At 32.8% G+C, this 25,489-nt stretch overlaps 1 protein-coding gene across 2 annotated transcripts in view; it reads left to right on the top strand.

Annotated features, from left to right (window-relative positions):
* SEMA3A (semaphorin 3A) overlaps nucleotides 1–25,489 on the top strand; it is a 534,862-nt gene that overhangs the window by 447,274 nt on the left and 62,099 nt on the right. For both annotated transcript variants that reach the window (XM_005550353.5, XM_005550356.5), the window contains one exon: nucleotides 6,897–7,016. In XM_005550353.5, the coding sequence (XP_005550410.2) occupies nucleotides 6,897–7,016 (120 nt within the window). The remainder of the gene's footprint in view (nucleotides 1–6,896; nucleotides 7,017–25,489) is intronic.

The raw sequence follows: 25,489 nt of genomic DNA on the forward strand, positions 1-25,489 counted from the left end.
CTAGTGTTTTCTTTTATCACCATGTTTCACTGATCCTTATTCTATTAAGAAGAAATCATTGTGGCATGAATTATCTCCTCTGTTGCTTTTCAAATGGGGACACTTTTAGTCCATTTCATGCATTTATGCAGCATTTTAACAAAAGTTTAAGACCTGAAGGAATGCAGCATACCTAGCACACTTAACAATTTTCGTATTTACGGATGGCCTAGTGATTATTTGTGGATGACTTCCTCAAAAATACATGCTGAAATTTGAACGTTCTTTTAAACAAAGGGTAGGAGTCATATTTTGTATGAACTTACAACCTATACTTATTTAAATTGCACACTGAAAAAAGGATAGATATTCCTTAAAAAGCAGTGTGCTGAAGTGTGCCCAAAGCAGCTTTAATTTGTGCTGTGTTTCTCAGTAGGGACTTGCTTGATTATTTATTTTAATATTCCGCTGAGAAAGAATGATGACAAGTAGGTATTACATAGTTCATATGGTATGCAACCACCCAAAGTCCACAAAGAAAATGAAACTCCACAGTTCTAGTTTTATATTTGAATATCTTTGAAAAAGCCATATAGGTTTATGAAAAGGCAAAGAGAATGAGTGAAGTTCAGAAGGTCAAGAAGAGGATATGGCCAGAAAGAACAATAGGTGTTTCAGAAAAAGAACTTTCAGATGGAAGTGCAGACCTAACCTATCTAATATGGTAAAATGGTTTAGTAACTTTCAGAGGCATGTAGTGCTTTATTGACAAGACCAAATAAATTAACTTCTGAATTCATTGATAGCAAGATACAGAAAAAGAAACAGGCCGTATTATACCTGGTAAAATCCTTCATACCTGAAACACCATTTTAATTCAACAGCTGTAACTCTCTGTGTTGAAGTTATTTGCTTTCTTTATAACTGTGCTATAAATTTTTCCTCTTATGGTACATTTATTTCCCCTTGTTGGGTTTTCCTTGGCATTTTCTCTCATACTTCTCTAAAAAGAATGCTCACTAGTTTAATGGAGATTTTTAACATAAATATTTTCTACGGCACTTCCCAAACTCTTTTACATACAAGGGTAACAGCTGTCTCAGAAATAAACAGGTTGTACTTTGTATATCAGAAAATGGCCGTTGGGAAAACCTATCTTCCCAAAAGTTTTTGGATATCTTCCTCATTTTATAAATAAGATAGGCATTTCAAGGTGGTTCCAGGCTGCTTCCTTCCCCAATACTGGGAAATAAAATTTCAGCCTGGGCTCAAACCATCTGTAAACTGGTTAGATGGATCTTGGCAGCAAATATTTTTTATACCATCAATCCCACTAGGAAAGAAGTAGTTTCAAACAGTAGTAAACTTTAAAATGAGACGACAGCTTAAAATTTTTAGTTTCCAAAACTAGCAAGGTTTAGTATGACTTCTCTCCAAAAAGGCATGGGTTTTTAAGCTGAGGACTGTTGAGAATTTGGATTATCTCCTGAGTAATGCAAAGTTACTGAATTAAGTCCCCAAATCCAAGAACATGTCCTAAGTTTTTCAAACCAACATGGTAAAGTTAATTTTGCAATCTCCTTTAAAAGTGATAATTTTGTCAAGATGAAGTTGCTGTAGTCTTTATTTTTCTTGTTCTGTTGCCCAGGCTGGAGTGCAGTGGCATGACCTCAGCTAACTGCAACCTCTGCCTCCCAGATTCAAGCAATTCTCTTGCCTCAGCCTCCTGAGTAGCTGAGACTACAGGCATGTGCTACCAGGCCTGGCTAATTTTTATATTTTTAGGAAAGACAAGGTTTCACCATGTTGATCAGGCTGGTCTCGAACTCCTGACCTCAGGTGATCCACCCACCTTGGCCTCCCAAAGTGTTGAGATTACAGGTGTGAGCCACAGTGCATGACCTTATATTTTTTACCCTTTCTTGTTTCATCCACCTGCAAATGTTTTTTTATGAATTTGTTTTTAAAAAAATATTTTATTACAGATAGCAATTACTCACCTGCTAATAATAAATGCCAGGTGTGAACATAGCACAAGGATAAATCTCAGTATTTTCCAACACTAATTAAGTACTGTCTCACATTTTCATGATGTGAAAGAACAGTCAACTTGAGAGCAATTTTATTTTTTCATTAAAATCTTTTCCAGGCAATGCAGCACTAGTAATTTAGAAATATTCCATCCCTAAGAGGTATTACTGAGTCCTATTTCAAAGTCCTGAGACTTTTAGCTAAGGTTATATCCTGAAGACAAAATGCTGTCTTGTCTCAGGAAAGAGCATAATTTGACATTACAAAATGCTCTCACTTGATATTAGAGCAAATAAGGAACTCTCTAAGTTAATTGCATACAATTGAGAAAATTATTTTAAGCTCTCTGAGCTCAGTTTCCTTGTACATGAAATGGCATGGCAGTTTTGCTTTCACTAGTTCATTGTGAGAAATAAAACAACATAACAGCATACTACCATTTTCGGTGCTTGTGTAATTCCGGAATATAAGCAAAGATAAAATAAGCAAACTTGTAGCAGTGGTTGCCTGTAGAAAGGCTGGGAGGGAGATTTGGTACCTTATAAATTTTACATTTTCAATTTTATACCATGTAGACATATAAACTGTTGAAAAATTTTAATTTTAAAAGAACAACATGAGTAATGAAGCCAACATATTATATTTATTGATATAGAGAAGGTGCTCAATAAAGGTAATAGTGAAAAATTTTTCTTACATCCATGGATTTCATCCATGCTCTGTGTGTGTGTGTGTGTGTGCATGTGTGTGTGTGAGATAGAGGGGGTATTTTCTTTCTTTCTTTCTTTCTTTTTTTCCCTTCTGTTTCTAATTTCTTTGCTGCTCTGTGAGTGGAATTTACTTAAGGTGTTAACAACATAATGGCTTGGTGTTTAAGTTTGTTTGATATTTTGCTCACATCCATGTCACACTTTTCACCTGTGTTAGTAATGCTGCAATTTCATCAGGAAATGTGGTTTTGTTTCCACCTTCTGTTTCTCCTCACCACACCCTGCTTAGGAATTGTAATCCAATACATTCACTGATCTAAGCCACATTTTTACTTCATTTTGAGTTTTGAACAGAAAGTCTAGAGTATATATGAACTTTTGTTTTTAATACATACTTCTCAGGCAACTAAGCCATAATAGAAATGCAGTTCACAAAACTGTTTTTGTTCATCTCAGTACAGTATGCTCTCCTGTGAGAGAGTTAAGAAAGCTTCCAGTTAAGAAAGAATGGTCATATACTCAAATAGCAGCTTTTGTATTTGACAGTTTCTGGATGATAGTTTACATCTGTCAGCACTAATTTGTCTTAGTTCAATATATTTTTTTTGAAATGTTAAACTGCCCGTGTGGTACTTTTTTCTAGAGGCTTAAAGATCTTGTAGGGTATAGTATTCACAACCACCTTTTAATGTAGATAATAATTTCTAGATATATGATTCTACCATCAATTTAATAAAATTGGACAAATGTTTATTTCTTTCACAATTGGCTTAGTATATGTGAACAGCCCTAAAGTAGGTACCTCAATCATAACGCCATTTGAATTATTGCAGAATAACAATTAATACACTACTTCAGATTCTCAATAAGACATATATTAGGATCAGAAAATTGTCAAATTAACACTATGCTTAAGAATCAACATATAATTTGATAACTTCATAAGTGACCTAGAAACCACAAAAGAAGTTTGCTGAGTAAACATTTAAAAAAAAATACGTCCATTCTCCAAAATAAGTCAACTGAGGTATTGTAAATTTCTTATAGTCATCAGATACCTTTAGTTTATTTCAGAAAGCCACAGAATGTAAATGTTCAAGTTTATTAAATGGCATATACTCTGGTTTGATATTACATTTCTTCTTAATGAGAAATAAGAGAAGATAGAATATACTACTGCCTATGTTTTTGGGCAAAACAACAAAGATGTCATACCTTATCTAGAGCAATCATCATTGATAAGACTCCCCATAGAATTCTCACCAGGAAATGTGATCTAAGCCCTGGTGCAACTAAACAGTCACTGACATTAAGCATGGACAAGATGGGAATGTGCCCTTCATGGCCACTTAATCATCTGGTACCCTCCAGTTCAATAAAATCATCTAACTCTTGCCAAAAATCATATTCATGTGGGAGGTAATTTCCTATAGCTGGAGGAACTGGTGCCTAAACTGCATACTTATTTTGGTTTATAAGTCGCTTGTTTAATTCTCTTTTAGTCTTAAACGGAGTAGCTCGTTTACTGCATACCTCTTCTGCTTTCTCTGAAGGACCTTCTCAACTTTTGTGAAAACAGAAAGAAAATATTATTTCTGCCTTTACATTGCTTTGCATTGATTTTTGTCTTTCTAATATGAGGGTGGATAAAAAAATGTTATAAAACAACCAAATGCAAGAGAGAGATAAACACCTTTTCTATCCAAGTAACAGGTTTTAGTTGTTGATTTTACTATTTCAACTGCTTCTTGAATAGACTTTAAATATAATAAACATCATAAGTATGGATTTTCTTACCCTAAAGCAAGCTAAATGACAAGAATGATTGATTGATTACATTATTTACTCTAATATTTCCTATTAAACCTACTGTTGGCATGGTTTGACTAAATTCTGATATTAAATTGTTCAGTTTTCATTTTTTTAATTATTCTACTTTTAGTTTTTTAAGTGTGGTTTAGAGGCAAAGAGGTTCAACCAGTAATTTAATTTTTTTAATTTTTTTTTAAGAAAAGAAGACACAAGCTATCTTCTCATAGGTGTTCCATCATGAAAATGTTTGAAATTTGCATGACCATTTTATGATGTTTTGACAATACACTTTTAACTGAGACCCTCTTATTCACTCAGACCAATAACAAATTATTCACCGGATGTTTAAAAATACATCATCTATTTGCTAATATTTTGGGAAAAGTTTAGATATTACCCTTAATAAAAATGTTGTGGTGCTTGAATATTGGTTAATATTAAGGAGACAACAGGCATTTATGTATTTCAAAGTGGCTTTGAAATTTATACATAGATTATCATAACATTTGTGCATTTTCAGAAAAGGGCTATTTCTGAAAAAAAAAGGCATATTTTAGTGAGAACAAGTCAGATTCCACTTGATAGTTAAGTAAGTGAAGAGAGTATAAAGTGCTTTTGAATCCCAAAGACACCATGCTGTGACAATTTAGGATGACACGACAGAACAATTCACTTACTAATAATTTATACTCAATAAATTATCTAACCATCATTTTTATTTATCTTCAGTCACAACAATCCAAAATGAAAGATCACATTTTTAAACTCAGTTTTCAAGATGAGATTCATATCTATGGATGTTTAGAGTAATAACATGTTTATGTTGCTCAGTGATTTTCTCCGTGTAGCTGTTCTCCACTGTTCTGGAGGGTCTCCAAAATCAAGTCTGTTCAGACATATAAGTGAGACAAAGGTTCTACCAAAGGAATTGCTTTGGTTTGGGCCACTATGAATATCAATTTTACATTGCAAAGCCCTTATTTGCAAGTAAGAATTAGGTATGTGAACATATGGTAATGTTACACAAATGCTTAAGTTATAATTTATCTTTGCCCTCTTTATTATCTGCATATTTCCCAAATCAATAAAAAAAATTAACCTATTCGATCAACAAGATAATATTAAGATATACTGTAATTGCCATGGATTATTTGAAGGAAAATATTTAAGTTTTGTTGTTTTGTTTTCAAATAATTCACTGTATGTAGAAAGGCAACTACATGTTTTCTGGAAGAGAGAATACAAGGCCCTTTCTGTTTCCAAGTAAGAAAGAGTGATTTTTACAAACTTCAGTTTATTGAAAGGTGGTATGGTTAAGTATAAAAGGCTTGGGATTAAACAAGCCTGGGTTTGAACGTTCACCTTGACTTGCCATTAGCCGAGCAACCTTGAGTTTCTTGAACTGTAAAATAGGGATAACATTATTTACATTATGGGATTGTTAACAGAACTAAATGAGATAACTTGAATGTGTCAAGCCAGTGCCAACTGCCTGACAAACACGGAGTGAAATTCAGTAAATATTAACTTCTCTTTTACCCCCCCCCTTGTCTTTTCCCTTCTATTCTTTACTGTCTGGTTATGATTCCTCCATTATTAAACTCTGACCTAGAGTTAATTCAATTTAAGTAGTAATGAGTCAAAAAGTGATGGAATCTTGCATTGGAGTGATTATGATCTGGGTTTGTCAAAATTCCTTCCTCTTAAAACACATTTCTGCTGTATATGAGGTCATGTGGTTGACTTATTTTTGGACTGGTTGATAGCTTATAACAAATAAAAACACTTCTCCACTAGATACATTAAAAAATAAGAAGCAAGAAAAAAATTCTGGCAAAAAAAATCAGCATTTCTAAATCATAGCAAAATCTCATTAATTCAGATCCCACTGAGAAAGAAGTATATAAAAGATTTAATTGCCATTAGAATAAAGCTATGAATAAAATTTTATAATGATACCTCACTCTACGTTATAAGGATATTAGAACCATGGTAACTGTACACATATAACAGCAAATGATATAATAAATGTAGTTTGCATTTTGTGAGTTTGTCAGTGGTCATAGTAGAAAAGAATATAATTTTATGTTTTAGCAAGATTCACTGAATTGGACTTTATTCAGATTTTCTAAGTTTGTACCGGATAAGTAGTCATATACTAAATCAGTGAATATTTGATAAAATAATTCCTTCAATAAGGACATAGGATTAAAAAATAAGTAACGCTGCATAATGATGCAGAGAGCATTTCAGTTTTCTTCTTAGCATTCTCATAACATGAAACTTGCATTTTGTTTGTTCGTTTTGCTTTGTTTTTGCCTTAACTGAGTTAAAGAATGTGTATGTGGTTTTGTCACAACACAGATGGAGAATTATACTCTGGAACTGCAGCTGATTTTATGGGGCGAGACTTTGCTATCTTCCGAACTCTTGGGCACCACCACCCAATCAGGACAGAGCAGCATGATTCCAGGTGGCTTAATGGTACGTGGTTTATGAAAGAAAATAGACATATAACATATGTAACTGTATTAAGTTACTGGAGAACTCTTTTACAGTACATGCAATATGATTTGAAATTTAGTGTGCAGTTAAGCTAATGGTGGTGACTTCATGATGTTGGGTGTGAGAAAGTTCGGCAAAGAAAGAAAAGAGAGATTAAATATTCAGGAAAAGATTCATTTAGTGCCAAAGTTGAAGTTTCTCAGTAGTTAGCTATGGAAAGAAAGATCTGGATCAGAGCTACGGAAGGGAGGCAATGGAAAAAGATAAGATGACTTACCAATTCTGTCTTATGGGGACACCACAACAAATCTTACAGGGTAGTATTTTTTTTTCCCTTTACGTCTCTTATTATTTCCTTGAAAACATCATCTTATATACTAGTGAATGTCAAAAATTGAATGTTATTGCAGTGTGAATAACATATTAATAGTCTTTTCAAAATTTCAAAGGTATTTTAAATCATGATTTCATATGATTCACATTTAATCTTAATCATCCTAAAACCCCTCTCCCATTTTATAGGTTAGGATTTTAAGGTCAATATTTTATCTAATCCAGTAGAAGAATGTTTAGAACAGAAACCCAGTTTTCTGAACTTCAGGCACCGGCTTAACTACTTGATCAAGTAGATGCTTATTATTATTTATTACTATTACTCTCTATTTTCTTTTTAGTATAGAAAATAATTTTGGCATAGCAGAAAATATACAAGCTGTATATACCCAAAATAAATAAATACTACTCTTATTCAAAAATTTAACTAAGCAATCTGTTCATATCCTCCTATCTAGAGTTCATTTTTTTTTTGGGGGGGGGTTAGTCATTTACACATTTACCTAAATTTTTATAAAAGTCCCTAGTATATTAACCATGGTTGTTTTTATTGTTACTTAATGATCTATATTTATGCCTACCTCCAATCTTAAAAAACAAAGCCACCCAATCTCCAATTATCCCTCCATGAAATTTATCTTGCTTGTACATAACTCATTAATAAGAATGAAGCATGAAATTTTTCCTGGTTATACATAATTCATTACAAAGAAAGACACTTATGGTTTATAGTCATGTTCTCAGTAAGACGCCTGAATATCTCATTCTATGGACTTCTGCCACAGTTGTTGTTCCTGCCTTATTTCAGGAACCCCAAAATATAGTTCATCCCTTCTGTCTTTCATTGGTTGTTAGAGAAAAATCACAGGTCTACCTCTAGATCTCATTGAAATTCCAAGAGACCATGACTTGTGTGACAACCTTTGTTCTGATCCATCTTATACTTCAAAGTGACTACTCAAAACACAAAACATACCTCAAATTACCTCAGTCAGCAACTCTTCCCTCCTGTGACAGCATTTCTGACTGTCCTATAATTTTCCATGTAGTAGTGACAAAGCAATGCTCCCTTCCTCCTCGTTTGACCCTTCAGCCTTGGCTCTTAATGGCATTGATGTTCTTTGATTAATTTAGTCAATTTACATTTCATTTGTTATCTTTATCTCTTTTTCAGTACTAATTTCTTCCCCCAAGCTAAAATCTTACTTATCCCAAGCAAAACTGTTCTGTCATGCTATGCCACAAAGTCCCAATATATCTAAGTTCATAGCCTGGTTAGGACTTGTTTCCTCAATGTTACTACCTTTACTTTAAACCTGGCATTCATCCAATAATTACTTCCTTGAAATTATTCCTCCAAAGGACACTAATGATTTTCTATTACTTTTTATTAATGTCTACTTTGACAATGTCTCCTGCAGCATTTATCATTAACTAGCCCATTCTTTTAAAGTCTCTTCTCTTAGCTTCCCCTATTTCTTGACCTCCCAAGTTTTCTTTAAATTTGACATCACTTCTTTACTATTTTAAATCCTAATGATGGCTAACATAATTGATGATTGCATACAAACACTGTGGTAATCAAAGGGGATTAGACATGTAGTCAAATGTTCCTCTGCCACCGGGGGTAGACAGAGTTTCATGGTACCTGGGTGACCATGTGAGAAATTTGATGCCTCACCGGGGAAAAGAAAAGGTGCTGAGATGAAGAGAAGAGCATGTGCAGAACTCCAAAAACCCACAGGAATATTCTAGAATATCCAGTATAAATTATTAGCCCTAGGATGTGTGCAGAGGCAAAATTAGTAGGAAAAAAAAAAAACCCTCTTAACTTTGCTATCTGGTTTGTTCACAAACTGAAATATTTGTGTGGGAGGGAGAATGTTTGTTTTTCTATTTAGAAAGAAGACTTTGATCTACTAAGTACCCTAAAGGGCATACAGGCTTTCTCTGTCCATGAGAAACAAAATCTCATTAGAAGATGGAATAACATAAAGGAGAGTATAGTATCCATTTCATTTTTATGGCCTCGGAGAAAAAAAAAGCCATCAAGTTAAAACTGCTTTTATGCTGCACACTCACATGTTGACAGCTGAGTCTGAAGAATTTACACTGTGGGAAAACACAGTCATTGTCCACAGCTCTGTACTTCATCTCTGAAAATGTGTAGTTCATTTGAGAATTCAGTTATCAGTCTCTCAGCACTAAACGTGAGAACTGATTTTTCCAAATTAGCACAAAGGTTACATCTGACAGGGTGCAAAAAACAGAACTGCTGCAAGATGGAGGATACAGACATGTTTGAGATAGAACCAAGGGACTCTGAATCACAAGCCTTGTGACATTAAATGCCGTTACACAATAAAATTGAAAATGTAATTTTCATTAATGTACATTCATGCATAAAATAAACAAGTTTTGAGGCATCAGCATAGAGTACACAATCATATGTGTTCCAGAATTAATACATTGCTTTGCGAAGTATTTTTTTTCAAGGGTCTTCAGGGTTATTAAAATTAATTTCAGCATAGGACTTTATTTTTCTCAAATCAATTCAACTCTTTTGGAAGAATCAGTTCACCTATTTTAGATGACTTTTAATTTTTGTTCCTGGTAAGGAAAAACAAACAACAAAACAGTTGTCTAAAATTGGAACTTGAAATATCTTGATTTATTAAAATGGAGTTTCACTACTTTCATAACTAGAAAGTTTATATAACGATGCCAATAAACGTTTAAATTCAGTTTTAACAGGAAAATTTAGGAGTGAATAACACTTTCAGATTAAGAAACTTCAGACAATGGAATCTGTTGTGTATTTTACATTTTAACATGTAATAACATTCTTAAAACATCTTCATTAGTTACGATAAACCCTAATTTAGGGTTTCTAAATGTTATAACAATTTTTTATTTCAGAAAATATACTGCTAGGGGTTTGGCATGATGTGCCAAAATCCAGCAGTTTTTTCTGATACTACATAAATTCTCTCAGTATTATATGGTTTCAAATTTCAACTCCAACTTCAGCTGAATGTGGAAATAAAGTAAAATTGTTCTGTGTATATTTATAGTAAGGAAACAGATAAATTTATGCTGCTGTTATCATGATATCTTAGCATTTATTATGAAAATACTACTACCTAGTTATTATCCATATTAACAATTCATTAGAGCAGTTGGATTACTAGCCCAATTTATTTTTCTTATTTGATGGAGACTGTTTTCCAGTATTGTTTATGTCTTGGAGTTATAGTGGGATGATACATGATTTAGAAGAAATACTATCTTTAGAATGAGGCATGGTTTCACTTTACTTTGTCCCTTACAGTAATGAAATGAACAGAGGTACTACCTGTCTCCTATAGTTATTGTGGAAAATGACCACATAATAATGTATAAAAAGCACTGAGCAAGTTCTTGGTATGTAGTAAGCACTTAATAAATGCTAATTATCTGGGTACCCTTTATCCCACTTCTGTTGGGTGGAGCACACTTAGGAAGCTTGGCCTGACTCATTCTGTGAGTGATTATGTTTGAGTCAGGGTGAAAGGGCAGCCAGAGTCGGGTTTAATACATGAAACCACATGGATCCCAAGGCCTGGGGAACACAAACAGACCTAATTACAATGCCTGGAGTGTGACGCCTTCCCACTCATTTCAGGAAGACCTGTTTTCTTTTAGTGGAATTTCCTAAAAGGATCGTGCCTGTAGATAGACTAACCCATTTGCTCTTTTTCTGTAATTGAAATGGTATGCAAGTCATCACTCCACTTCCTCTCACTTGTAATATTCATACCCTGATGGCCTGCCCTTATTGGAATCAGCATAGCTTCCTCTGTGGTCATGTACTAGGATATTTCGTACTCTCTTAAGATTCAAATTTCTCCACAACATGCGTTTTTAGAAAACTAGACCCAGTGACGGAACATATGACTGCAAATAAACTATGAATACACAAGTTAACATTACACGTTACCAGATACCCAATCTCAAATCACTTGTACAGCTCTTTTAATACACTATTTTGATCTTACTATCTTTGGAGACATAATGTCAGAGTATCCAATTGCATTTTCTTTAATAAGTAAAACAGATCATCTAGTTTTGCATAATGTCAGACTTCTGATGATGTCATTTTTGATTATTTCTTTGGCTTAAGCAAGTTAGTAATGTTTTGCTGACCTTTGAGGAAAAAGCCCTCTATAAGCCTATTTCATGCTTATTTGAGCAGATGAGTGTTAGAGGAGCTGAGAGATCATTCAGTTAAAACAACAGCAACAACAAAGGTCCTCTTAGTTTTTATAGTCAATGAAAGAAGAAAACAAGAATGCAGTATTTTTAAACATTTGAATTATGCATTCTATGAGTAAGCAGTGTATGCATTAGCTAGCAATTCTGGAGTATCAATGTATAAAGTAACAGAAATAAAATGACAATCCTTACAGTTATTTTCTTTAAATTACGCTGAAAATTTGAATATGCAAACTTTAGAACAATAGTTATGTCTATACCTAAAGACAACTTAGTTGTTAAGTTTTGTTTTCTCAGGAATCTATTACTCAGAAAAATTTTCATCTTAACAAATAATGCACAGCCATTAGAAATGTATCTTTTTAAACAATAAGTATACACCATGAAATTATTCTACTTTCTAAATAATAATACATTTAATCAAATCACTAAATATCTCTTTTTTTCATAAAGAGCTAAAAGTTTCCAAAAGCTAAAAGTTACCATCACTTGATATCCTTTATCAAGGACATACTTTCTCTGTAACTTTTTGTCTAAGGAACATAATGACTTTTAGCGAGTTTTTTGAAATCACTAATGAGGAAATATGAATAAAGCTTTGGAATAAAAATTAACTCATTAATGGCAATATGTTTAAAAACTGATTTTATTTTCTTCCAGGCTTCTAAGAAAAGCGACCTGAATAAAATTGTTCAAATTTTGCCATTTCATTTTTTTTTTAAATCTTGGGCTAAAACGTACAACTCTCAGATGTGGCATATAGGCAGCAAATTTTGAATGTCTTGCTTTGAAATTAACAGTTGATGAGAGTAGAAATATAAGAGTTAGAAGTATTATTATATTTTCTCAAGGTAATCCTGCTTTTTAAATGAAAGTTGATCACATGAGACAATATATTGGACAATTCTTTATATCAAAGGCAGCTTCCTTTTTCTTCTTGTTTTTTACATTTTTTTCTCTCTTGTCTCACCATCAGTTTAATGAATACACAGCCTGTCTATACCAATTTCCTCTTCTAGAGTCACTACATTCAAAGCTTGGTGGGCCTCAATAGGGATTTACTGCTGACTGGGTAATCTGGGTTCCTGTGTGCAGTGACATCAAGCAAGAGATTTACCAAGAGAAGTGGATGCCATGACAATGCATGTAACCATGGTGTGACCGGCCTCCCTGACATGGCTCTCAAAAGCTTTCCCTCTGTGAAAACAGAAGCCTGTTTGCAAATTAATTAGTTTCTGGCGGCAGCTTGATTGTTGACCCAGAGTTTGTAGAGTGGAAAAACAATCAGATTAGTGTGCTCAGGGTAAAAGACCAGTGTGCACTTGCGTGTGGCTTGCTCAACTATTGAAGCTATGAATGGAGTGAAACAAATTCTATTCTGAGGAGCCCAGGCAGAGGTTAAGTGTGATGAGCCTAGAGCTCCCCAACAGCAGGGGCTGGGGAATTAAAGGATTTTACCCAGATCAAGCTGAATGACAGGAAGCAATGCCATTGAATTTTAATGGCATGGATAGTTTTGACCAGAAAAAAAAAAAAAAAAAAGAAAAAAAGCCACTTGTTATACCCTAATCACTCTGAGTGAAAGGAATGGGTTTACAATATTATGAAATATTCAATGTAGGTTTGATACAAATACTTTCAGAATAGAAGATTTCAGAAACTTTCACAGTGGAAGATATTAATGACAGTATCTCAAAAGGTCATATAATATTTATTTTAAAGTTCCAAAATAACCTGCTTTTCCATGTTGATAAAATATGTGTTCATATATCTACTCTACTGTTATATAAGATATAATCCTCAGATGCACTATAAAATTAATACTGAGACAGAGGGAAATGTTAACTTATGAGAATATATTTTCTTGTGTTTATTTTTACAAATATCAGTTTAGATAATTATACCTAGAAATTGTGTCTACAGGCTTAGGACAAATTCTAGATGCAATTTTTTTATTAATTAAAATTTATTTTGATAAAGTTATTGATTATGCTTAATTTTATAAGATTGCATAACACTTTAAGCCATATATACATTTCTTTTTGGATATAACTGATAGATTTCTCCCTAAATACAGCACTGATTACTTTACAATACTCTCTCATTCAAAAATCGTTTATGTCTCTCAATTTACAAGCAAATTGAATCCAGATTCTGCTGCCTGTCAAGTCCTTTATCATCTAATCCTAAGTGACCTCTCCAATATTAAACTGTACCATACTCAAATCAAATAGAGCTGGTGGCCCTCAAATTTGCTATCTTTTTCATATAGCCTTACCATTTGCCCACAGGATTTTAAGTGTTTGCACCTTTGAACCCCAAGACCAGATAGATGTATGTTTGTAGTTATCACAGGGCCTAACATCCAGCCTCCTACCCTAGGATATATGAAATAGGAAACTAATGAATCTCTTCAGGGACCCTAAAGTTAATCTGCCTCAGTTTGTATCCCAGTTCCTCCATTTATTACTTACATGACTTCGGGAGTCATTTAAGTTATTTGTATTTGCCACACACTTAAGGTTTGTAAGAAAGGATTAACAGTAATACCTCATACTGTTTTTCTGAGAATGCATGAGGCAGTGTATATAGGATAATTAGAACAGTATCTGATAATACAGTAAATGCTCATGTTAACTGTGATTGCTGCTGCTGTTACCTATATCCACCTCCATGCAAAGCAGACAATACATGTTTAGCAAATTGATACAACAAACAACTCTGAAGTTTATGCTTGTCTTCCTTTAAATATTGTCAAGCTATTTGGTTATATTTTAACTGATAGCTACTATCATTTTATGGGGAAATTAGTACATCAGGAATATGTAATATGTTTCTAGTAATAGTTTTAGCTTTAGTATTAAAATCATAAAACACATTGTGTTTTACAAAATTAGAAGATGAAACAATGAAATTATAAACAACAGCCAAGGTCAAATTGTAATGAAATGTGTTTCTGTGTGTGTTAATTTATCTCTAGTAAGTACAATACTTTTAACTTAATAAACTTAAATAAATAATTAGGTTAATTCTGCAGTATTTTTTTTTTTCAATAAAATGGTTAAGAAGACATTAACTGCATTTATGACTCTCCTGCTACATCGCAGTTTAATATTTAAATTTTTCATGAGGGGTCATCAACTATAATCTTTGGGATGATAACAGCATGGAGTTTCTGGAGACCTACTGTCTGACTTCAGCAACTGTGAAGAGATCTCTTTGTGACCCAGTGTGAGCTCTCTGTGACCAATTTCTTCTTTTCAAATGAGAAGAACTGCAGTTTCTCTCTCATTTGGTTGTTATGAGAATCAGGTATGAATTAATTATGTAGTGCATTTGGAAAAGTGACTACTACAAAAATCACAAGAAATTCAGCTGATGTCGTGTTAATATTGTGTAAGAATTTTAATGAATGGAACAATTAAAATACATAAATACACCAAGTGCTAAAAATGTAGTAAAATGCACAATCTCAGTAAACTGTGCAGCCACATATTTCTAGGAAAGTAATCAAAGTGGCTTAGGGAAAACAAGACCAGATGAAGTGATAGTGATCTATGTCCTTTCCTTAGACTGAATCTATACATACAGGATTTCTTGCCTAATGGTGTCTGCTCATTTTGATGAAAATAAATTGACTCTGCTTCCATAAAAAGAAAAAGTATTTTTCTAAGCTTAGTGACATACTTATTGCTAAGTTACTTACACACGACAAAAAGGCATTAAAAATGTTCTAAGCTTCATATATCAACTAAAAATGTTATTCAGGTAAAGGGTCTTTAAAAATGTTTCCCCAATAATACTGGTAAAAAAAAAAATGTGTATTTAGATGCCCTTAAAATAAACATTTTCAAGGTAGAAATATACAGGTTACTACATGACTAAAGAAATTAGACAAGAGAATATCAAAATCCTTGTTCTAAGCCAATTATCATTTTCCTATGGCACTTTTTTATTACCACATACATTTTGCATTTTAAGTTGCATACCATTATATATTTATTATTATTATTTAAAAATCTATTCAAAAATAGAGTTTTACTTTTAAAATGAATCACAATTTGTTTCTAGTAATAATTTTATAAATTAATATGGGTGCAGTTTTGTCATTAGAAGTATGGTTTTTATTATTTTACTTGATTTGCTAAATTTTAATTACTGTTGGATTTCACATAGGCTAATTGCATAAGACACTCATCAAAAATGTAACTTTTCAATGTGTTTACAAATTTGCCTGAATTCTTATGAATCCAAATAATAATCTCTACAAATGATTTGAAAGTTAGCCAGGTATGGTGGCATGCACCTGTAGTCGCAGTTACTTGGGAGGCTGAGGTGGGGGGATTGCCTGAGCCTGGGAGGTCAAGGCTGCAGTGAGCTGTGATCATGCCACTGCACTCCAACCTAGGTGACAGAGCCAGACCATGTCTCAAACAACAAGAACAACAACAACAACAACAACAAATAAACAAAAGATACCAGGGCTTTGATATCACAGAGAGCTTTCCCACACATTTGTAAGGGTATTTATGGAAAACTGGTGTTGCTATTCTCATTGCTGAATTGGAATTATTACATGTTCTCTAGGATAGGAAAACAGGTAATCCTAAAGAGAATACAAAATTTAGAAAAAGAAAAAAAAACCTCACTCAGCTATTTGGAAGGAATCTGTAAAGAATGATGAAGGAGCGGGAGGAAGAAAGGGAAAAAAGAAAATAATTCCTAATGGTTAATAATAATTTCCTGATGAGATTTTTGTCATTACTTGATTATATTAAACATGTATCATCTTAATAAAATCAATGACATCACCAAAGAAATAAATATCCCCAAACTGTATAAAGTCTTCTATCCAAAGGTTTAACTCTCAATTTTATAATGCAAGTTATAGGTGATACATACTTAAGGACTTTTTTATAGGCTCAAAACATTTTTTAAAATGCTACTGGAACATATATTAATTCCTAAGAATACTCAGATTACCATTTTATATCTGACCATATGGTTGTCCATAAAAACAATTAAGATACTATGTAACATAATATGATAGAGGTAAAATAGCTACATTATTATTGAGAAGTTAAGACTAGGTATTTTTCTACAGAGATTAAGCTATTCATTTCAGTTACTGTTTATCAATTTGTTTCTTTTTGAAATTTTGATTTTCAGTAAGTATTTTTATATTCCCAAGTCTAGTCTCTTCTCCTCTCATTCAATGATGTTTCTGTTTACCTGTAGAAAATTTAGGTTTCTAAATCACTCCAGTTACCTACACAGAATGTTATTCTCTTTTCATTTTCCTACTGCTGATATAAGTCCTCCTAGAATCACTAATAATAGCACAGTGTATGAACTACATTTGGTAACTACCAATATATACTCTGGCAGCTTCCATTTTCTACATGCAAATAGTATTTACTAGGTTCCAGGAACTGTTGTTATAAGAAACAAAATTAAGTGAAAAACCTGCCTTCCAGGATAATACCTATAGTACTTTTTTATCTGATGAAAAACCCTAGAAGTCTTAACACATCAATAGGATCATATTCATATATTCCCAAAACGTCTTTATATCTCAAGACCATTGTTTAACCCATAGGAAAGGGAGGAGTTACTATCCATCTTCCTTTAGATTAAACAAATTTTTGGATCCCATTGATTTTCAGGCTCTCAACCTAGTATTACAACTACAGACTGGGGATTTCACTATAAAATGAAAGCAGGAGATGACAACTTATGAGGCAGGCTTTCCTTTGTCTAAATATATCCAGTCTTCTGTTAGAGACTGTGTGTACAAGAGAGTTCAAAACAACAAGAAATTGGAAATTATTTTTTTAAGTTTTGAAGAAAAGGACAGGAATCAGTTGGAACCAGAAAAACTATATATTATTTGTAGATTATATGACTGTAGATTTTTAAATTATGTTATCTCAGAGACAAATGTCCCTAACTATAAGTAAATTGTGAACAGAAATCATTGAAAAAATAATGAGATGAAAAAGACTGGTGTCTAGAAAGAAGTAATCAGAGAGTGGGGAGAAACCAGAAACAGTATTCTTTTCTATTCAGTAGAAGCTTGATAACTGACACCATGGACTGTTATCACAGTAAAATAAGGTCTCTTCAGCTAGTCTCTGCACTTTAAAAGCCACATGTAAAATGATAATAAATTAATCACTAGGAATAATCGTGGTTCTTGATCCAGACATTTTTCCCAGAGTTAAGGGGTTTTATTTTGCTTTAAGATTTTAATTTTTTCTTTGATTATTTAAAGGAGTGAATAAATAGGAACCTAAAAAATACATGTTCTGAGAAAATTTCTTAATTTTTTTCATCTTAATCAATGATAAACACAATAATACACTTACAATATGGACAAAAAATATTTAACATGTTATTTGCTATAGAATTTTTATATACCAGTAATTTTACTGCCTTCCTATTTTATGATTAAAGAAAATAAAAAACACAGTCATTTCCCAACTTCTTTGGGTTTTACTATATAAATGTGTCAATTGTGTTTGTTCGCATATTTTTTAAATTGCTTTTCTATTTACATAAAATCTGTAAGTATTTTCATTGGTCTCAGTAAGATCTGGAGGCATATTATTTTAAAAGATGGTGAAATATATTTTATTTGTTGTTTTTAACTAATAAATATATGTATAACATTTCTTATAGATGGTCTAATAATTTTATTCTAATTAATATCTAATTATAGAAAACTCAGCATTGTCCAGGAATAATGATTCTAGGTATTTTCTAGTAGTTATTTTATGGGAAAAGGTAGAAAATAGTAGGTCAACTAGAAAGTAAACCTAACTTTAATTTATATGAAGATACTGGAAACCATTTCTTTGTGCTAATAACATAAAATGAGAGGAACTATGTGCTTATTCAAAAGAAAGTTGGAAGTATCAGATTAGTTTAGAAAAACCTTTATTAGTCTTGATAAGGTACCTATGCAAACAACTCCATATGAGCACTCAATAAGGGGAAAACAACAACAATAAAACAAAAACAGGAAATAGGATTAATGGCGTGCCTGCACTGAACAAAGACCAATACTTGATAGTCATAAGCAGGAATTTAAAATTGTACCCACCAAATTGTAGGTGTCGTGACATTGGAGTTATTACACTGAGTATTTGAAAGTTTTATCATTAAAAGCAATATTTGAAAAATTGGCAGTCCTACAGAAGTAAATAACTGAAATAATCATGAACAACAAAGAGACTATATTTGTATTGTATTTTATTATCTTCAAAGTGCTATCTACAAGAGCACTTCTTTTTCCCAAAAACCCTGTGAACTAGAAAACTGTTGATAATCAAATTAAGTAACCTGCAAAACATTAGTTATAAACTGATATTTAGTGATAACTGAGATTAAATTCATTTTACAATTAATTTTATGAAATTAATTTTACCATGTTAAAAATTTACACATTTCTGCAATTTGCAAAATATTTACATGTAAGGAATGTTTGTCGAGTCAGATACATACTGTTGCAAGGTAAGATAAAAGAGCATAGCAGGCCGGGTGCAGTGGCTCATGCCTGTAATCTCAGTAATTTGGGAGGCTGAGACAGGCGGATCCTTCAAGGTCAGGAGATCGAGACCAGCCCAGCCAACATGATGAGACCCCATCTCTACTAAAAATACGAAAATTAGCTGGGTGTAGTGGTATGTGCCTGTAGTCCGAGCTATTTGGGAGGCTGAGGCAGGAGAATCACTTGAACCTGGGAAGCGAAAGTGACAGTGAGCTGACATCATGCCATGGCACTCCAGCCTGGATGACAGAGTAAAACTCTGCCTAGAAAAAAATAAATAAATAAAAACAAAAAATTGTCAAAGTTGAAGGATTCTATATACCATAGTTCACAAACCAAAGATTTGCGTTATTTATACATAGTTAAAATCAATGAAAACTTAGCTTGTGTAGACCCTCGCTACTACATGTGCGGCACTTGAACTAACAGGATGTGCATCCATGGAATCTTTTTCAAAATGTGGAATCTCAGGGCCCACCCAGTTCTACTGAGTGAGAATCTGTCCTCTATCAAGAGCCCACATTAAAATTTGAGAAGAACTCAACTAAACTACCAAAGTATATTATACTTTTGATTATTAAAAGAGACATAAAAATAGTTTTTGTTCCCTTTTACCTGAATAGATTCTTTTATATCCCTACTTTTAGCACAAAATAATGTGTATGGCAGGGCAGGTGCATCATTATTTAGATTCAGTTTACTGCTCATTTGTGATGTAATTCAAATTTTGCAATTTAAGAGGGATAAAGTCTTTGTGCATCTCAAATTAGTGGCTTGTTCCATTTAAGCTGGGAAGATGAAAACATAGTCTAAGTGTATTCTTTGAACAGGTAGGTTGGATTTTCAAGCAACCATCAGTGAAAGCCCATCTAACACTGCTTGACTCATTTCACTGAGGCAGTGTCAGATTAACATAGCTGCTAGCACTATTACAAAGTTTTGTGTTTAAACCTTTCTTTTAAAAAAAAATGCTCTTTATGATAGCCTAAAAATTTTCCATAACTACAAATTAAGAATTTTAAAAATATGTAGTAGAGGTCGTGACTTCTGGGTTTTAAGAAAAGTCTCAAAGTACAGTGGTTTAAAAAAGTTGTTTTCAGAAGAGGTTAATATGAATTAACTGTCTTTAACTGGAACCACACAAAGACTAATGGTGTATTTTAAATAATAAATAGAGTGATAAAACAACAAATAGTATTTATAATATGTGGTAATCTGCAATCTTTTCCCTGTAAACATCTTTTTGTCAGAAGCTCTCAGGAAAGGAAAGCAAGGAAGATTTTTAGTGCAAAACAATAACTTAAAACTCAAATATGAAACCACGAATTATACATCTTATGTTAAAACTTTAAATTTTATGTCATAACCTTAAACTTTAAATTATAGATATATAATATGATTTATACAAATAAAATATCACTTCCCCAATATAAAAAGAACTCTTCAAATTCATGTAAATGTAACAACTTTTGTACTATTTAGTTCACCAAGGTAGGATACTAAACAAATAAATAATTATTTATTTTCAATATATTATGATTAGAAAAGTTCAAAAACCATGGTAGTTAATGTTGAATTTGAATTCTTATTTCTTAAAAGATAATAAGATCTTTCAGATTAAACAGAATGTGTGATAAGAATTGTTTTGTACGAATTCTAATTACTTTGAAAATTATGCTATAAATTATCTGCTTTTCTGCCTTGAATTTCCTTCTCATATAATTAGGCATTTTCAAGAATCAAAACTCTTATTGTCTCTTATGAACAAAAGCCATAGAAACTGCTAATTATATTGCAGTTAAACATGTTTTTCTTCTTTGTAAAGATCCTGAATTTCTGGTGTTTTTGAGAACATTTTTTGACCATGGAATAATCGAAGTGCTGAAGCTCCTCTTGTGTAGCAATCAGTATAATTAGGTTCTATCTATAATCACATTCATGTTATTTAAAAAGTTGCCACGGTCTGTGTCAAATAAAAATTGACCTAAATCTTTCCTGGTCCCTAACTCATTATTTTATTTTAAGAATCAGGCCACATTCTTATAGATATCTCCCTTTCACTAGACCCCTAGGGCCTAATCAGAGGCAACTCAGAGGACAAGCCATGCTGCCAATGCCATCCTCTAATGAGTGCTTGAACTCCTCGCATGCCCTAGGGAACAGGTGGTCATCAAAACAAACTTTCTCCATTTTGCATAAAATTAACTTTTTATTTCACGGTAGAAATGTTTTGTGAGATTACGTATTCAACAATTTTTGATAAAGTAAATTTTATGATTATTTGACAATCTTTTTGTATTTTGAATTAAACAGTTACTGGAATTCACAAATATCCATGTTTTTCTCTGTAGATTCTAACCTGTTTTTCAGAGGAAAAAAAGTACGCATAAATTGAGTATCTGCTTATGTTTTAGGACACCTTAATACAAAAAAAACATTAAGTTTTTATTATGTATTTGCTTTTGTTTTTCTGTTGCTTATTGGTTTTCTTGTTTGGTTTTTGACTATGTTTATTGTCAATCAGTTTATCTTTGACTCATGTATGGAATATGTGGGCAAAAAAATTATATGAAACCTTTAAGAAATGTTTTAGAGCACAGACAAAGATGAAAAAGATTTTCAAGTCATCCAACTTACATGGAGTTATAATATCACCAATAAAAATACTCGACAGTGCCAGGCACAGTGGCTCATGCCTGTGATCCCAGCAATTTAGGAGACTGAGGCAGGTGGATCACAAGGTCAGGAGATTGAGACAATCCTGGCCAATATGGTGAAACCCTGTCTCTACTAAAATACAAAAAAATTAATGAGGGGTGGTGGCACACACCTGCAATCCCAGCTACTCGGGAGGCTCGGGCATGGGAATTGCTTGAATCCGAGAGGTGGATGTTGTAGTGAGCCGAGATCACACCACTGCACTCCAGCCTAGCAACAGAGCAAGACTCAGTATCAAAACAAAACAAAACAAAACAAAAAAGTGTACAAAAGGTAAAACTAGAAGCAAATATGTTTATGAATATCCAAATATTCCAAATAAAATTATACAATCAATTCTATTAAAGAATTTTCTTAGCTCAGTTCATTAACTTAATATTTAAAATGAAATGCGTGCTTTCCCCAGTACAATGTTAAAAATTAGATAAAAATCTTTTTTGTGTGTGATCAATTTAAGTATGTTAGCTAGGAGAAGAAGAAAATGTTCTTAACATAACCAAGAAACAGTTGAATCCCAATTAAAGTTCTTAATGGATACAAACACGTTATTAATTCAAGGAATCTGTTATTACAATTGTTCTTTGGAAAATATATATGCGTATATGAGATGCATCTTAAACTTATCTAGACTCCTTGTTTTAAACATAACCAATGAGTAAGATATGACTGTGGATTGGAGAAAGAGTTGAAACAAGAATTGGTATATTTTTCTTTTTTCTCAGAGAGATTTAAATCATGCCTGTACTATATCTTTTTGGTGTGTTCAGTTTTTTTAGCTCCTGCTGAAGCACTGAAACTTTAAGAAAAATAAATCACACACACTTAAATGTACTTGTTTCATCTCATTTAATAAAGCAGAGTAAGCACACTGTCTAAAAATTTGATGAACTTCCTGGCAAAGGGAAGAAAAACGTGCTCTAATTTAAAAATGAGGTAGGTTAGGAAATACCATGTTTCTTGAATCACTACCAATTTTCCCTTTAAAGAGAACGTTTTAGTGTGAAGTCATCGATTAAATAAAATCATATAAATTACTTGTTATCATAGAGCAAAGGTTTTCTAAATAGAAAGTTCTCTATTATTTGGGTGTAGGATATGAAGGTTTGCTGCCTTGCTTTACTTCATCCAACTTCAAAAGTTAGTTTTAATTGCATTGTAGAAAAATGTTTTAATTACTTCTTGAACATGAGCCCCACTGAGAGGACCATTTTGTTTCTAAAGAGCAGAATGTTTTTATTTATACTCCACTTTTCTTTTAAATCGACCTTCTTGTGTTGACAATGTAAAAAGATGATCATCTTGTCCTCCAAATCTTTTCAGTTTTATAGAAACTCATTAAAAACCTGTGTATTGTCTTTATGTCTTTATGTAATCAAGGGCAATATCCAAATTACTACTTTCTAAAATATGTGTGTGTGTGTGTGTGTGTGTGTGTATGTGGAAGGGATGTGTGTGTATATGTGTAACCTTGTGAGATAATAAAAAAATTGTTCCTAGAGATTATTTACCTAATGAAATTCTATCAGATATACTCAAATGACAAGAGCATCTAATCTAATCACACACTAGGTTTATACGTAATGTAATTCAAAAGCATAACAATGTAAATTATTCAAGGACAGTTGATGATGATGGATGAATACATATACACTATGAATTTATTTATTGAAGACCTAATGCAAAGAAGCATCTGTAAATATGGCAGCTTCCTGTAGTTAAGAGGGAATAAATAACCAAATATTACAGAAATGCCTATAAATATTATAGTTAAAGTAGCTAGATTAATCAAAACACATTGAAATCCTTCTAATCCATATTTAACATTATAAGATACAGACCTCTAAATCATTATTCATAGTGAACTTGTAAATAACAAGACATTATATGCAACTTTTGCCATCTGCAATGGACAAAAACCACTGTAAAAAATTTTTGTAAAGGCACATAATTACGTTATCCCACATTGAAATATTGAAGAATTGTCTCTTAAACAGTCAGTAGAAAACACCACATACTTATAAGATAAAAGAGTTTAAGCATAGGTCACAATTTAGTAGATAATAATTATCAAATCATGACATAAAATAACAAAAAAGTTAAATAAATTTTCATATATCTATTTAGTCCAAATTAGATTAATATGCCCAGCATTTTCCTTAAGATACGTTTGTGCTCAGCACTATATTCCTGCAATTCAATTTGAGGCATTCATTCACCATGGTAGGAAAGCTATTTTAAGATATCATGATGGGAATCAATCAATCAATAATATAGAAATACAAAGTTGAAATGTGACAGAATAAATTGTCTTAAAAAACAAACTTTATGGCCAGGTGCGGTGGCTCACGCCTATAATCCCAGCACTTTGGGAGGCCAAGGTGGGCAGATCCCGAGGTCAGGAGAGCGAGTCCATCCTGGCTAACATGGTGAAACCACGTCTCTACTAAAAATACAAAAAATAAATAAATAAAAATTAGCTGGGGATGGTGGCACACGCCTGAGTCCCAGCACTCAGGAGGCTGAGGCAGGAGAATCACGTGAACCCGGATGGCAGAGGTTACAGTGAGCCGAGATGGCGCCACTGCACTCCAGCCTGGGTAATAGAGTGAGACTCCATCTAAAAATAAATAAATAAACAAACTTTATTTACTATACATTTAATTTTCAAAAGCAATTCTATAGCATATAGCCGGTTACATTATAAAAAGTTTCCTAAAAGGCCAGGCGTGGTGGCTCACGCCTGTAATCCCAGCACTTTGGGAGGCCAAGGTGGGCAGATTACGAGGTCAGGAGATCGAGACCATCCTGGCAAACATGGTGAAACCCCGTCTCTACTAAAAATACAAAAAAAAAAAAACAAAAATTAGCCCGGTGTGGTGGCGGGCACCTGTAATTCCAGCTACTCGGGAGGCTGAGGCAGGAGAATGGTTTGAACCTTGGAGGTGGAGCTTGCAGTGAGTCAAGATTGTGCCACTGCACTCCACCCTGGGCAATAGAGAGAGACCCCATCTCAAAAAAAAAAAAAAATTAAGTTTCCTATTGAATTATAAAATGTTAACGACCACAATATTTAAGTAAAAACAACATACTTTGTTGATTTTGTTCCAGTTTAAGGATAAGTGTGAACCATTAGGATAAGTACAGTATTGGTAAAAGAAACTAAATCATTCACCCATTATAATAATTATTGTATTTACATATTGTATTTTCTTAGTTTTGCGTTAATCCTTATATTCACCTAAGTTCACCTTTGCTGAATCTGCTTTTTATTTTTGGGAAGCATAAAAGTATTTTTTCTAATATTTTGATATGAAAAATTTCAAATACAGGAAAGTTAAAATAATTTTACTGCTATAAACCTTTGTCTTCCACCTAGATTCTACAAATTTACTACAATGTATCATGTACTTATCCAGTCACTCCTCTCTCCATTCATCAATCATCTTTCTTTTTATTAAGGCAAAGTAGCTTCAGACATCGGTACACCCTTCTTACATGATTAATGATATGTCTTCCACTTCAGTTTTCAGAAAGAATACTTGTATTTTGATGACGTCAATGACACACTTTCAGAAAATGATTTTTGGTGGTAAAC

This window comes from Macaca fascicularis, chromosome 3 (genome assembly GCF_037993035.2).
Source record: "Macaca fascicularis isolate 582-1 chromosome 3, T2T-MFA8v1.1".
NCBI lineage: Eukaryota > Metazoa > Chordata > Mammalia > Primates > Cercopithecidae > Macaca > Macaca fascicularis.